The sequence below is a fragment of the Rhagoletis pomonella genome, unplaced genomic scaffold (assembly GCF_013731165.1).
Source record: "Rhagoletis pomonella isolate Grant_MI unplaced genomic scaffold, Rhpom_1.0 Rhpom_scaffold_00002, whole genome shotgun sequence".
Classification (NCBI taxonomy): domain Eukaryota; kingdom Metazoa; phylum Arthropoda; class Insecta; order Diptera; family Tephritidae; genus Rhagoletis; species Rhagoletis pomonella.
Genome location: NW_023458556.1, coordinates 114,175,692 through 114,191,403, shown reverse-complemented (window position 1 = coordinate 114,191,403; position 15,712 = coordinate 114,175,692). Strand labels below are relative to the sequence as shown.

Sequence of the window (15,712 nt, the reverse complement as noted above, 5' to 3'; positions counted from 1 at the left end):
TTTTAAGAAATACTGAAAATTTGGAATAAAAAATCGCGCGATTTTTTTATTCCAAATTTTCGACTGCGGCGCTTTCTTTAACAAAAAAACGAAACAATTTTTAAATATATACTGAAAATTTGCGCCACTTTTTTAAATAGGAAACTTTCTAAAAAAATTAATATTATTTTAATTTGTTGTCTGCATTTTGATTTGTCTGTGTTTTTATTTGTCGGTATTTTGATTTGTCTGTATTTTGATTTGTCTGTATTTTGATTTGTCTGGATTTTGATTTGCCTGTATTTTGACTGTCCGCATTTTGATTGTCTGGATTATGTTATACACCCATTTTTTCGGGATTTTTTGTCGGGATTTCTTGTCTGAATTGTCACCCCTATTGCGAATGTCGACTGGCAGTAGATAAACGACTATTAAGCGATTATCGATTATCGATGCTATTGCGAGTGTCGCTTAGTCGCTCAGTTAGCGACTGTGAATACTTTTTAATCGCTCATCCTTCTATTGCTATTTTTTTAGTCGTTGGAGTATGCGTTTATAAAATTTGTGTAAGAAAGTGGAACTATAATGGAACTGGAAGTTGTACAAAATTGTGAAATATACATATCGTCGCTGGAATAATGAAATAGTGTAGCATGAAAAGTATAGTTTTGAGAAAAACGAATTGGAAGTTTTTATAAACCATTACAAACCATACAAATACAATTTTCGGGAATAAATTAGTGAGCCAAAGAGATATTTAAGAAAACTAAAGATTTTTTCTAATAGATTAAAGGATTGTCTATCCAATGGTGCAATTATCGAATAATAGTGTATGTGGCATTTACACTGTTTCTTTATTCGAGCGACGATATGTATGTATGTGTCTAAATTACAGATCAAAAATTGTAAACAACAAAAGGCAACTTGCGCGGTTGGTCGTGCTGATGCAGGAGAGTGAAGAGGCAAAGGAATTTCCGGAAAGAGTAGGGGAGGAAGCTCCGCTTCTATTGGGAAAGATACATTACAATATTTCTTGTGCATATAGCTCCGGCTACGCCACAGTGTTTTTGCGCAGAACCAAAATCAAAAGCTTACAAAAAAACTTAATTGAATAGTGCTCGAAAATTTGAAGTTTTTATTTTGAATTAAAGTGGAATTCTTTCACTACACATGTATTAAAGTTTTTAAACTCGGGTCACGCGTTTGGACACAAATACCCAACATCATTGTACAAATAACCGTACCGTATTTCTTAAACTTCCATAAAGTTTATTAATGAGGAAAACACCTTTTCCTGCAAATCATGTAAAGCCTAACAACCGTGAAGCATCGGGAACGCAACTTCTATTCATAAAACTCACATATGTGCATACACTTCAGCTTCCAACTCCAAGGGATCCGACGAATCTCGCAATTCCCTCCTTGCTTTAGCCAACTCTACTAATCTATTAGCTTCCACATCATCTTCCTCATCACTAAACCATATTTCAACTGTGCCCATTTTTTAAATTTTATAATAAAAGCAAGTATTTTAAAAATGATGTCAATAAAACACTCAAGAAACAAATGTAAACAAACAAATAGCTGTTTACAATTCTGTCAACCATTCACAATAGTACAAATTTTTATCGATCAAGTTACACAATAGCAAAATAAAAGATGATCGACTCGATCGACAAATTTCTATTCTACTGCCAGTCGACACTCGCAATAGGGGCCTGTGTCTTATCGGGATTATGTATGGTCGGGATTTCGTCGTGTCTGGATTATGTCTGGTCGGGATTTGGTCGTGTCTGGATTATGTCCGGTCGGGATTTGGTCGTGTCTGGATAATGGCTTTCGGGATTCTGTATTTCGGTATTTTGTATATCGGGATTTCATTATACACCCATGAAATATAAATATATTTTTATAAATTAAAGAAAAGGGTACTCTTTATGAATTTGTACAACGATTTTGGGTTTTGGGTTGCTGTACCCAAACGCGTGAATCGAATCAAAAACCTTTTACACACACTTGTAGACAACAGTTCACGCTTTATTACAAAAATAAAATTTACTATATCTGTGCACTAATTTATTAACAATGTCGGTTGGAAATATGGTATTTTTTGCAAATTTCCGAGCTGAGCTGTCAAAAAAAAAAATATCCACGAAATATCTGCAAAAGGTGTTCAGCCCCTCTTCTTTAGCAAAACGGAAAGGAGAATTCTACTTAGTGAGGGTTATAATCCCTAAGCGCGGCCAAAGGCCGCCTACGCAGAAAGTTGTTTTCTGCAAAAGTTGTTCAGCCCCTTTTCTTCGGCAACACAGAAAGGAGAATTATACTTAGTGAGGGTTATAATCCCTTAGTGCGGCCGAAGGCCGCCTACGCAGAAAGCTGCTCTCTGCAAAAGGTGTTCAGCCCCTCTTCTTGGGCAACAGGAGTAGTGAGGGTTATAATCGTTTTGAAAAAAATCCAAATTTCCGCTGTTTTCAAACAGCTCCCAAGGGGCTTTAGGGGGGGGGCGGGGGGGAGGGGGTGAGGGGGTGAGGGGTGAGTTTTCATAAAGCGGCATCCATCCTCTTTCGTTTAGGGGGGATAAGGGGAGCCACGCCCCCTCCCCCTCCAGCCCTAAATCGTTGTACAAATAGCTAAAGATTTCCCAAAGAAAATATTTTCCATGTAGGAAACATATTTTTCTAATTGGCGCCCAACGAAAAGGGATTTAAAAAATCCTTATAAAAGGATAACGAATTTAAAAAGTCCTTATAAAAGGATAATAAAATAAAATCCTTAAAAATTAAAAAAATTCTTATAAAAGGATAACGAATTTAAAAAATCCTTATAAAAAGAATAAGTGATTTAAAAATGTCCTTATTAAGGATAAATAATTTTAAAATCCTTATAAAAGGAATAATAATTTAACGAATCCTTATAAGAGAATAGTAGTAATTTATCAAATCATTATAAAAGGCTAATAAAATAAAATCCTTAAAAATTAAAAAAAAAAAATTCTTATAAAAGGATAAGTCATTTAAAAATATCCTTTAAAAATGATAAAAAATCCTTATTAGGGATAAATAATTTTAAAATCCTTATAAAAGGAATAATGATTTAACGAATCCTTATAAGAGGATAGTAGTAATTCAACAAATCCTTATAAAAGGATAATCCTTAAAGAAGGATAGAATTATCCTTAGAAAAGGAAAAAATATCCTTAGAAAAGGAAAATAATTTTAAAATAATAATATGATTAAAAAATGTAAAAAATCCTCATAAAAGAAAGAATTTAAAAAATCCTTATAAAAGAGAAAAAACCAATTTCAATTGTTGTCCATAATTATGACTAGAAAATTATTATAGTAAATCGTAAAAAATAAGATTTAGCCAGAAGTCTAGAAGAGATAAGGTATGTCGAAGCAACAAACGAGTCACGCACCAGAGAAGGCTAGCAAAGTGAGGAAACGTTCACACGATAGTGATTCAAATGATGGCATGGGTGAATTTCGCTGATGTTATGGGCATGTTAGATGTGCCAACAATGAAGACGAAAAAATTATTAAGCAATAGCAAGTCACTTGCTGGGTACACTCAGCAAGAATACCGTGAATGAAAAACCACATACTAGCAATAGCTCCAGTAATAACGCTAGAGATGAATACAGGCCAAACTCGATGTTCTCAGCCTTAACTTTTTCAAAGCCAATATGTGTACAGACACTCACAAATGAAGAAGCTTTTGCTTATGGTATTTCTTCAAAAATAATGCGTACCAAAATTTACTCTGGTGGTAAGATTGGACAAGCGTTTCAAGTGCCATTATTATTTGATTTATGTGTACGGATATTGCAAAAGAATATCAATGCTTTGAAATATAGGGCCTGTTCGAGGCATGTAATAAAAGCGGCATTACTGCTGTACTGATGAAATTTTGCATCACTGTTGCATCTGCCCAACTGACAATACGTTGCTAGAAATTCACACTGAACGTGATACTCTAACAATTCGCGCAACACTGCGGTTGTGATTGCAACTCGAACAAGCCCATACTGGCGCTGTACCTTTTAAAGTTCTTCGTCCCGTTTTGGAGCGTGCTACACCAGCACAATTGTTAAATATTGTGAAATACAATCCGCATTTGATGAAGAAGACATTGACTGTCTCTTCCAGATTCATGTGCAAAGAAATTACTGCCTAAAAGAGCGATTTAAAATGGAATTTTTTTTTTTTTGAAATATAAATTAGAAAAATATGTTTCCAACATGGAAAATATTTTCTTTAATTTATAAAAATATATTTATATTTCAAGTAAGGTTTTTTTTTACTTTTTATTTTATGAGTTTCCAATTTCAAAGTTGAACAAAAACTGAATTTCTACAAAATTTTATATTGCTTAAATGCAAGGCGAATGTATATAAGGTGGTGTTACTAGCTCAGCTGATTTCGTGTATGTGTTTCGCCGCACGGCTTCTGATATCAAATTGAAAAATTTTGTTTGAATTTCTACACACACTCTTACAGATTTTGACAGTTTATGCCGCCAAAGCAAAAACAAAATACATGTACATTTTTGTTTTTGTACTCCTGCTATCACCTTATATTAATTCGCCTTGCTTAAATGCCTTTTGAAAACGAATATTTCAGGTAACAGCCTACCTTGTTCTTTTCAAAATTTATTTCAAAAAGTTATTTTCAAAAAAGTATTTAAATTATTTATGAATAGTTTTTGAAACAAAATACAACGTATTAATTATTAACTTTTATAAGCACGTGAACATTGCAAATATAGTATATCACAAAAAATATACCTGATAAGTGGAATTTTGTAAAAAAATTTGGTGGTAGAAGTGGAGATAATTTAACAACAAATTGCTTAAATACTACTAGCAACTACATTGTGAGAGTGATCAATTCAGATAAAGAAGGCCTCTCCTAACATCCTCACCAAGTTTCATGACGAAATTGCTTATACTTTCGCTGAAATCTCGAATGGTTCCGTTTTGGAAAGCCAACCCTTTGTAAATTCTATAAGGTTTTGGTGAATGTTGCTGAAGCAACAACCCCTGTTCTGGGATACTCCAATGATCGGTTTTTTGGACGCTTTAGTACAGCTACTACACACTTTTCTTCATTTTCATTTTCATATCGTCACCTGAATTGCAAAATAACGTAACATCATCGTCACTGAAATGCAAAAAGTCGTAACTTATAAAAAAATCAAAATTCACTTTTTGATTGCTCATCAAATTACAACTCCCCACATCGTTTCATGAAAAAAAATAGTCACGAGTTTTTCGACTATCGTCATGACGATATACATATATCTATCAATCAGGGATGTATTGTAACGTTAACTTTTAACTATTGCCGAAAAAATTCAATAATTTCTTTTATAACCAATTCTATTTTGGTTTTTAACGAAAAATAAATCCAATTGTTAACGCTGAACCTGTAGCATGCATCTAGGCGCAAGTTATTAACAGTGAGCTAACAATGTCATACAATAGAGGTTCCCAAACTTTTTCCTCGTAGACCCCTTTCAAAACTTTACTGGTTTCGGGGGACCAACTGCTGCTACATTTCTGACATATTCCCAAAGCTCGTCAAAAAATGTTAACATTATATCTAACAGTGTAAATTTGCATCGCGGGTGAGTTCTAAAACAAATAAACAAATAAATAAATAAAATAAATTTTTTTTTGTGTTCTATTTATTAAAAACATGTGATTACACACTTGCAAGTTTTAAAATATAGAGCTCGTAAAGCCATCAACTAGCTCTGAGCAGTTAAATTTTTTAAGAGCACTCTGAGCGCTATCGTTATTTAAATTTTCTTCACCATAAACTTCTTCATAAATTTGCATGTGGCGTATTAGTAAAGTAGTTTATTTGTGTCGATGGCATTCAAAGTGAAAGTACATACCATCCATTGCGACAGCGTCACCGTCACCGCCACCGTCACCATCACCGTCAACGACGCATAAGCACGTCAAGTTACACACAATTCGTTTGACATTGCGCCCGAAAAATCATTAACTCGCTGATACTCTTTGGAAAATTTTCATTTTACTTTTTCACTTCTATTAGGTTTTTTCCTCCATTATTTTTGACATTTCGTTTTTCCATAAATATTAATATTTTCACAAACTGGAGAAATTTACTTTCAAACATGTAAACAAAACACTGAATAGTTGTCATTTGACGCAATCGCATAAGCAAAATTGAGAGTTGAGGTAATTTGTGCGGCTCCGCCACCGCCAGCTTGTTGTTGTTGTTGTTGTAGCTGCTACAACAACCCCGCCTAGATCGGTTGATGTCTCAGTCGTTGTCGTCGAGTTCCACTAACGGCAGCCCCAAGGAGCGTGCAGCCTCTATGGGGTCGGCCCACAGGGACGATCCGTTAGGGTTGTGGGGTTTTCCGGGCATGCGAAGAGATGTTTCGAGTCGTGAGGGGTCTCTCCGCATGCCGGACATTCATTCGGCACATCCGCATTTAGCCTACTCAGGTAGGAGTTTAGCCTGCTGCAGTAGCCAGAGCGAAGTTGGGTTATTGTTGTTCTGGTCTCCCGAGGCAGATGGAGCTCCGTCGCGTCAATGTCCGGTGTTTGTGTGCCTAGAACGGCATTCACAGGTCTAGAGTCTACATAACTCGAGACGAAGTCCCTGTGAATGCCGTTCAGGGCCTGTCTGTAAGCTGACGGGTCCAGAGGCTGCTTAATGAACCTCTGGACTTCGTCCGTCAGTTCATATAGATGCCTCCTGACGTGCCTTGGCGCGGGCTCCTCTGCAAGCAGCTGTCTATTTGGGTGGCCACATCTGTGGCTCCCAACGAGAAACTGCTTGCAGAGCATCGTGTTGTGCTCCCTAATTGGGAGCATTTTCGCCTCATTGTGGAGGTGGTGTTCTGGTGACATCAAGAGGCATCCGGTCGCTGTCCTAAGTGCTGTGTTTTGTACTGTCTGTAGCTTCGTCCACTGCGTCCTACTAGTCCCCGGCGACCACACACTGGTGGTGCGTAGTTTAAAACCGGCCGGCCTATTGCCTTGTATGTTGCCAGGAACGTTTCTTTGTCTTTGCCCCAAGTACTGCCGGCTAGCGACTTGAGGACCTTGTTGCGGCTCTGTACTTTATTGACAATAGCGGTTGCGTGCGCAGAGAAGGAGAGCAGGCTGTCGAATGTTACTCCGAGTAACCCTGCCCTGACATTCTAGGGTGGTATACCTGCGGTCGATGTCTGCTTCGATAAGACGATACTGCACGGTGTGGTGCGTGATGAACGCTAGGCCACCACCATTATCCCGCTCGCAATCTCGACGGTGCACGTTGTACCCGGCACAATTCAACAGTGTTGAATTGCTGTGCAACTTCGTCTCTTGGACCGCAGCTATCAATATGCCATGCCTTCCCATGAAGACGGTTATCTCCTCGATCTTGCTCTGAAGTCCGTTACAGTTAAATTGAAGGAGCTTCATGTGGTTCGGGAGACGTGTGGTGATGCGGGGTGTGAGGGATGTGTGTGGTCGTGCCGCAGTTGGCTGTGTGCGCTGCTGAGGTGGTTGCCGCCCTGTGGTGGTGGCGGGAGGCGTCGCAGTTGAGGTCTGCGACCGAGCAGCGCAACACGGGTCCTCGAAGTTCCTCGTCCAATCTCGCGTGGTGCGCAGATCTGAGCATGCCCTAAAGTGGCACCAGCCAAGGCAGGTATTGCACTTGACTGATGTCACATTACGGAATATCCTGGTCTGACATACCGTGCAGATTGTAGGAGGAACCAGGAGGTGTTGGCGGCGGCGTGTGGGTGGTGGTGCGGTTGTGTGTGTTCTGTGGTCTGTAGCAGTTGTGGTGTGGTCTATTGTGTTATGTTGTTGTGCTGTGGTGTTTGTGTGGGACTGCTCAGGTGGACTGGGGTTAGCCGTGGAGGCTGCTCTGTGGCCACAAAAGACGTGGTCCACTGCCGATGTGTCCGTAGTCCTAAGCAGACTCTGAGGTGACTCCACCCCTCGCAAGCATTGCACTTGACAGGTGGAGTTGTGGTGTAGTCGTCTCTGGCATACACAGCAGGTGTAGGTTTCTGGCCCTGGGTTTGACTCGATGCCAGCCCTGAGTAGAAGAAAACGTAGCGAATATAGCCCTATGGACGAACAGCTTCAGAGATACTTCGCCGACCTAAACGGGGTTAGATCGCCGAAACAACAGCCCTTGGTCGGGTAAAACCCGATTCATTCCGGTACGTAGAACCGGCTGTCGTGGGAATGAGCTTGTTCATGTAACTTACTTCATACAAATACACCGAATCAGCTTTTTTGACAACTGCCGGTGACGGTGACGGCGACGCAATTGACGTTATGTACTTTCACTTTTACTTTATCACTCTGAGTTTTAAAGTGATGCGAAAAATATTTATCACTCACATTTTTAAAACACAAAACTTGAAACAAAAAACCGCAAATCTATTTACGCCATAATTTTAATTTCGAAAGTGGCAATAGAGAAAAGACCGAATCTAGAGAAATCGATGACAAACAACCAAGTCGGCAAGAAGCACGAAAAGTGTTCCACCGTCTCATCCTCTGCAAGGCAGAATGGGCAAATGGAGTTATCATGTACGCCTATCACAGTTGTTGTTGTTGTAGCAGCATACAAGCTCCCCAAAGAGTTTTTGGGGAGTGTTGCTGCAGTGACAGTCCTTGGCTCGACTGTCGTGGGAACGACGCCTATCACAGTCAGGCCTATCACTTGAAGTGACCAGTCAGCAACCCAACAAGTCTGAAGTCCCGTCTGCTCAGTGAGAGCAAACAACTAGATATACCTTCTCAGATTGAAGGCAACATGAATTTATCCAGTCTGCATCCGCTCGATACCTCCTAGTCATTGCTGAGCGAGGTATTCACCCAGTTTCTGATGGTAGTTCGATGACCAAAGTGGGGAGTGCTATAACTGGTTGCGGATCGAATGTCTGGTCTAAGCCAACTGTGGCCAAATGGTTAGATGTCTCATTACCAGGTACTCCGGAGTGACCTGCCACCAAGAGTAAAGCAAGCTCGTTATGTTTACCAACATAATTCAGTTTAGACTTGCATTGCCGAACTAGTTAGGAAGTACTTAAATAGAGGGCTGGCCAATGTCTTGCAGCTTAGCTTGAATATCACTGTAGACATTACCTCAGCCTGGAAGACCGAAGCATGTGCCCCAAGAGAAAAGTGAAACTTATCCCCATTAACTTCGAAAAATACCCCAGATCCTGACCCAGAGTCAATTTTGGAGCCATCAGTGAAGATTCGACTATGTGTGAGTCAAGGCTCAGTGCTGGAAATAAACCAGCATTCAGCTTCAGGGAACTCAAGATTATAGAATCTCTTCAACAAAGGTAATGGTGGCTTACTATCTGTGGCATTGAAAAGACAGAAGTGTTCAAATCTCTGCCACCAGTAATTTCCGCCTCGCTCCACTCAGTGTAACACCAACATCCGTTTCTTTTTAGTCTGCAGCTGGCCTTTAAGGCTTCCCCCTATGACGACACAAAGTGACGGCAAGTGCAGCAATGCGTCAAGAGCACTATACACCAGAGTTGTGAAAAATGCATTTATTTTTTAATGCATAATGGTATTTAAAGCACTAATGTTAATGTAAAATATTTATGCATTAATTTTTGAAATGTAATGCAAATAGAAATTTCAATGCATTAATTCTTAAAAATATAATGCTAATCAAGTCGTCGGCTAACATTCGTGGCAAACGATTGTGTTACTATAGCGTTCGCTTTGTGTTTATTCTTGGTGCAGTTATAATTTACAACAACTATTACCTTGCGTTTTAGTTTTTCCCTTTTCATATTCGCCTGAAAGCTACCCACGTGGTTGTTTGGAAAGTGAAATTCAACCTTGACAATGCCCTCTGGGGCGTATAACCCTGGGGACAATAGGTTCGCTGCTTTGGCGTCCAGTCCCAAACGTAAAAAGAAACGCCCTATGAAAACGTTTTGTGAATTTCCCGAACTAGCCGATATAAGCAGATCAATACCCAACCCTAAATACGTTGTTGTGTCATCCACCAATGATCAGAAACCTCTATCACATTATTCGTGCTTCGCGGTGCAAAGGTCTTTAAATCTGATAAGCAAGGATGTAGAAAAAATTTCTGAGCTCAGAGATGGTAACCTACTCCTCTTAGTCAAAGACAAATACACGGCGGAAAAATTCATTGCCTCCAAACAACTACTAGGACTATGCGAAATCAGATACAAATATCATGAAAATCTAAATTTTGTAAAAGGGACGGTATTTGCCCCGTACCTCAATTCTCTACCCGACGAGGAAATCGCAAAAGAATTAGAATCTGAGGGGGTTGTAAATGTTTACAAATTCACTCGGACAATCGACAACAAAGCCACTCCGACCGGAGTTATTCTACTCACATTCGACTCCTTTAGAATTCCAGATACAATCAACATCTCTTGGCACAAGGTAAAGGTTAGGGAATACTTCCCGAACCCAATGCGCTGCAAAGCATGCCAGCGCTTGGGGCACACTAAAAAATTTTGTAAAAATTATCCCATTTGCGAGACTTGCAGTTTCCCTCCACACCCAAACTTAGATTGCGTGCGCACAAAATGTGCAAACTGCGACGATGGTCATCCTTCGAATTTCAATAAATGTCCGAAATTCTTGCAGCAAAAAGAAATTTTAAAACAAAAAACACAACGCAAGTGCACAATTAAGCAAGCCAGAGATTTTTACTCGGCTCAATTTCCCACTTCCTACCATCCAGCCTCCTTTGCAGGTGCCATGTCGAGCACAAAAAATATTCACATACCCACAATAATAGACACAGAAGCACCTAAAAACGATTCACTACTTCACCAAAATCATAGTACCACTGACCACAATATCTTAAAAATTTCAAACAACAACGACAAACCTAGCAGCATAATAGACACTTATGGCGAATCCCTATCTCTCCCTCCCAATCAACTTACATCATGTAATAAGCAAACAATAACGTCTTCAAACTTCGCTAATCCAACGCAACCCATACAAACGCACAATTCCGTAATTTCATCTCCCATCTCCACCCTTACTCAAGATCTCCTAAGATCAAATCGTTCTTTCACTTCGACTCAACTGGAAATAGACTCGGACAACGAACGATCAGACGAGAGAATGGTCAGGAGTGCTTTGCAGCGTGATGACCTTTAAGATACTCCAATGGAACATACATGGACTACATAACAACTTTAACGAACTAAAACTTTTAATTAAAAGAGTTATCTCCCTCTATAGTTTCCATCCAGGAAACACACATCCCCTTCAACACATCAAACTTTTACGCATGTAGATGTATGTATGTGTTCAACGAGTCTGGCCCCAAAGCTTACATGCGAAACCTCCCATGAACTCCATGGAAGCGACCATTTTTACCTTCTCAGTAGTCTCGTTACCGCGACGTCGAACCCAGGGGCTCCTAAGCCCAAATTTATCATACAAAAAGCGAACTGGACATTGTTCCAACGTATTGCAAACGATACCTTAACAAAATATCCGCAGTCCCCCAACGTTAACAAAGAAGCGAAAAACTTGACAAAAACCATCCGCACAGCGGCCCATCTGTCGATCCCTCAAACTCATCACAAAATTCAAAAAGCTCTAATTCCGTATTGGTCACCACAACTGGGTAGTTTACGGGATAAGAAACAACTGTTATGGCACAATTTTAAGAAACATCGCTCGCTCACTAATCTAGTGGAATACAAAAAAGCCAACGCCTTCTTCAAAAAGAAACTTAAAGAGGCTAAAAGACAAAGCTTAGAAGACTTGACCAGCTCTATTACCCCTGATTGCAACCCCAGAGATATCTGGACCAACTTAAAAAGGCTTTCGGGTACCCATGCACCTACTTCAGTTAAAGTATTAGACACAGGTAGTGGGTCCATCTGTGCATCGGTAGACATTGCAAATTATCTCGGTTCCGTCTGGTCGAAATACTCAGAAGATAGGAATTTCTAAGAGGAGACAACACGTTATAATTGCAGCGAGTGTGAACATCAGGAGCGTGCCTTCTCTTTTCATCCAATCACAAAACGTATTTGGGCAAAAGAGAAAGCACGCTCCTTATGTTCTCACTCGTTACAATTATAACGTGTTGTCTCTTCTTATAGATTTCACAAACGTTCTTTGTTTTGTATAAATTTTTAAATTTCCAAAAATCCACTTTGTGAATTTCAAAGGGTTCTACAAATGAATTAAAAACTGATACAAACAAATGTATGCGTATGGAAAGCTTGCTACTTCATATGCCGGTATTAGGAAATGAAAATATCATATTGTAAAATTAAAAATTGGTCCTTTGTATAAAATGAGTCCACTTTCTTTATAAAAATATAAGAGTCAGCTTATATATAAGAGTCAGCTCTAACATTATGTAGCATTAAATGAAAACTTCCAAAAATATTCAAAAAATACTTGTGAAGGAACATCTTTTTGTGGAAGTTTGACAGCATGGTACTGCTGATTTATGTTTCTATTTTTTTCGGAACATAATTTGTTTGAGTACTTTTTTTATGTATACAGCGCTCAATATCTTCACTTTCCATACCTTTTTTGTTAGAGAATGAGTAGTTTAAATATTTGAAGAAATTTCACAGTGAAGCAAACTGAATTCCGATGCAGACCATTAGGATGTATATGTCTTTATTTTATTGTATTTCTTTCTGTTTTGTTTTTTCAGACAACTGGTCAGTGAAAGCTAAGAGGAGGAAGACCACTGGCACTGGCCGCATGCGTTACCTGAAAGTGGTCCGACGCCGTTTCCGCAACGGTTTCCGTGAAGGCACACAAGCCAAACCTAAGAAGACCACCCAGACTAAATAAGTGTCTATACATATGGATTTAACTTAGGCGAACGATTTCTAAAGAAATTTATGGAACCAAAAAAATTTGAATATAATAAGCAAGAATATTCAGTTTTTGCAAACCAATACTTTTTATTTTATTTAAAGGTTTCCAATTGGCAAATCGAGGTGTATTCGATCACTAATGTCGTGGGTCCGACTGTTAGAGGAACGTCTACTAGACAAGAATTTCCAGTTTCAAACCATAGTTGATATTTTAGGTCCAATTGTATGTTGTTAATGTTGTTGTAGCGGCTACAACAACCCCGCCCAGATCAGTTAATATCTCAGTCTTTGTCGTCAAGTTCCACTAACGGCAGCCCTAAGAAGCGTGCAGCCTCCATTGGGTCGGTCCACAGGGACACAGCCGTTAGGGTTGTCGGGTTTTCCGGGCATGCGAAGAGATGTTTCGAGTCGTGCGGGGTCTCGCCGCATGCCGGACACTCATTTGGAATATCCGCGTTTAGTCTGCTCAGGTATGAGTTTAACCTGCTGCAGTAGCCAGAGCGAAGTTGGGCTATTGTGGTTCTTGTCTCCCGAGGCAGATGAAGCTCCGTCTCGTCAATGTCCGGTGGTTGTGTGCCTAGAACGGCATTCACAGGTCTGGAGTCTACATAACTCGAGACTGACTCCCTGTGAATGCTGGTCAGGGCCGGTCGGCATGCTGACGGGTCCAGAGGCTGCTTAATGAACCTCTGGACTTCGTCCGTCAGTTCGTAGAGATGCCTCCTGACAGGCCTAGGCAAGGGCTCCTCTGCAAGCAGCTGTCTGTTTGGGTGGCCACATTTGTGGCTCCCAACCAGAAACTGCTTGCAGAGCATTATGTTATGCTCCTTGACTGGGAGCATTTTCGCCTCGTCATGAAGGTGGTGTTCTGGCGACATCAGGAGGCATCCAGTCGCTGTCCTAAATGCGGTATTTTGTGTCGTCTGTAGCTTCATCCACTGCGTCCTACTAGTCCCCGGCGACCACACTGGTGCTGCGTAGTTTAAAGTCGGTCGGCCTATTGCCTTGTATGTGTAACCCCAGCCTGTGGCACATGCAACCAAAACACCTTAGCAACATCCATAAAATCACCAAACTATTAGCAACATTCATAATGTTGCTATACCTTAGCAACAATCAATATGCTGCGTTACTAAGAACCGCAATAAACAGACAAACTGTAAAGCATGTTCGATCTGTTCCCCAAGAGACATTTGAGGACTTTTACTCGGACGTTCACGACCTGACATTTAGACAGGCAAAAAATACCAGAGGACGAACTCGTAAAAATTATAAAGGGGAACCTCAAACCCTATTTAGCCAACCTCACGTTTCCTTCGAAGCTCACGACTGGCGGAGTTGAAACAGGAATTTAAGCGTGCGGAGAAGTTGATCAAAGAGAATAGGTCAAGAGTTAAGGCAATCAGCGAATTACACTCCAATAGTACAGACTGGTCGGAAGATTGGAGTCAAAGGGCGAAATCGAAGTATCTGCGATGAACAAGGAAAGTAGAAACCACCTGTTTCCTTAAAAACATATGCCCAATAACGTCCCACAGCGCGAAGTGATCAAACCTAAAGCTCCACCCTTTAATCCTAATCCTGTTGTGAGTAATACGTCTAATGTTTCCAGTGCAACCATCCAATCCTTTTGCGCATCTCCCTTCCACCTCATGCTGTGCTTTGCTTGCGGAATGCCGGTGGATTTTTATATTAAAAACCCGGCAGAAGCACCAAAAGACAACAAGTGTAAGTCGTCCTTCCATTTAGTGTTTTGCCTGTGGCGGGGATTCCTCTTTCTGCGTTCTCAAACCGGAGGCGGGAAACAAGGCTTTGGAGGAGATGACCGGGGTCTCTGTCCAGAATCGAAATCCGGAAGTGTAGATACGAAATTGAAATCCAAAGTAGAAATTAAAATCCTTAAACGTGAAAATAATCAAAAAGAAAATGAAGCGAAAAATAGTGAATTTAAAGGTATTGAAGAAAGGTTACATAGGCGAAAAATTATAGTAGCAACCATAGTTACCGTGAAAGGCGACAATCGTTTTTTTTGCACAAATCAGTATCAATGGGCATGAAGTGTTAGCGTTGTTGGACTCGGGGGGCATGCGCAAGTTGCTTAGGAAAAGGCGCTATGAAAATTCTAGAAGGTAGAGAAAGTGAGATAACGCGTATCTCCGGCCAAAACATTCGCACAGCGAACGGCGGGGAAACCCCTGTAGATGGGGTAATATAACTCCCAATCCCATGGGATGGTAAAATAAGAAAACTAGAGTTTTTAATAGTGCTAGAGTTGACCCAAGAAGTGTATCTGGGGGTAGATTTTTGGCATGCCTTCAAAATGGATGTTGTAACTAGAGGCGCGAATAATAGTTGTGCCAAGACCGTCTCAGAGCTCGGTCCGCCGAAAGTGACAGCATACGTTAACTCCAGACCAAGATGAGATTCTGGAAAAGACCAAGGCAGTGTTTCCCTCTTTCTCAGTGCTAGGGTTAGGCCGTACAGATGTTGAAGAACACGTAATCGAAGTCGCCAATGAAAATGTGCCCGTGAAACATATTGGTATACGCGGAGTTGGATAGGATGCTAGGTATGGGGGTCATTGAGGAGAGTAACAGCAGCTGGAGCTCTCCTGTCTCACTAGTTATTAAAAGCACGAAAAATAGGCTTTACCTAGACGCTAGAAAGGTAAATGACCGTACCATTAAAGACGCCTACCCTCTGCCACACATTGATGGCATTCTTAGTAGGTTACAAAACACGCGTTTTATATCTGCCATCGACTTAAAAGATGCATTCTGGCAGATACCACTTGAGGAAAAGTCGAGGGAGAAGACCGCATTTACCGTCCCGGGTAGACCCTTGTACCAATTCACGGTAATGC

The 15,712-nt window shown here is 40.4% G+C and overlaps 1 protein-coding gene across 1 annotated transcript in view; it reads left to right on the top strand.

Annotated features, from left to right (window-relative positions):
- Positions 1-12,932, top strand: part of LOC118734353 (probable 60S ribosomal protein L37-A) — a 16,733-nt gene extending 3,801 nt beyond the window's left edge. Inside the window, exon 3 of the mRNA XM_036464080.1 lies at positions 12,681-12,932. Coding sequence (XP_036319973.1) covers positions 12,681-12,823 — 143 coding nt within the window. The 3' untranslated portion in view covers positions 12,824-12,932. The remainder of the gene's footprint in view (positions 1-12,680) is intronic.
- Positions 12,933-15,712: the final 2,780 nt, after the last annotated feature.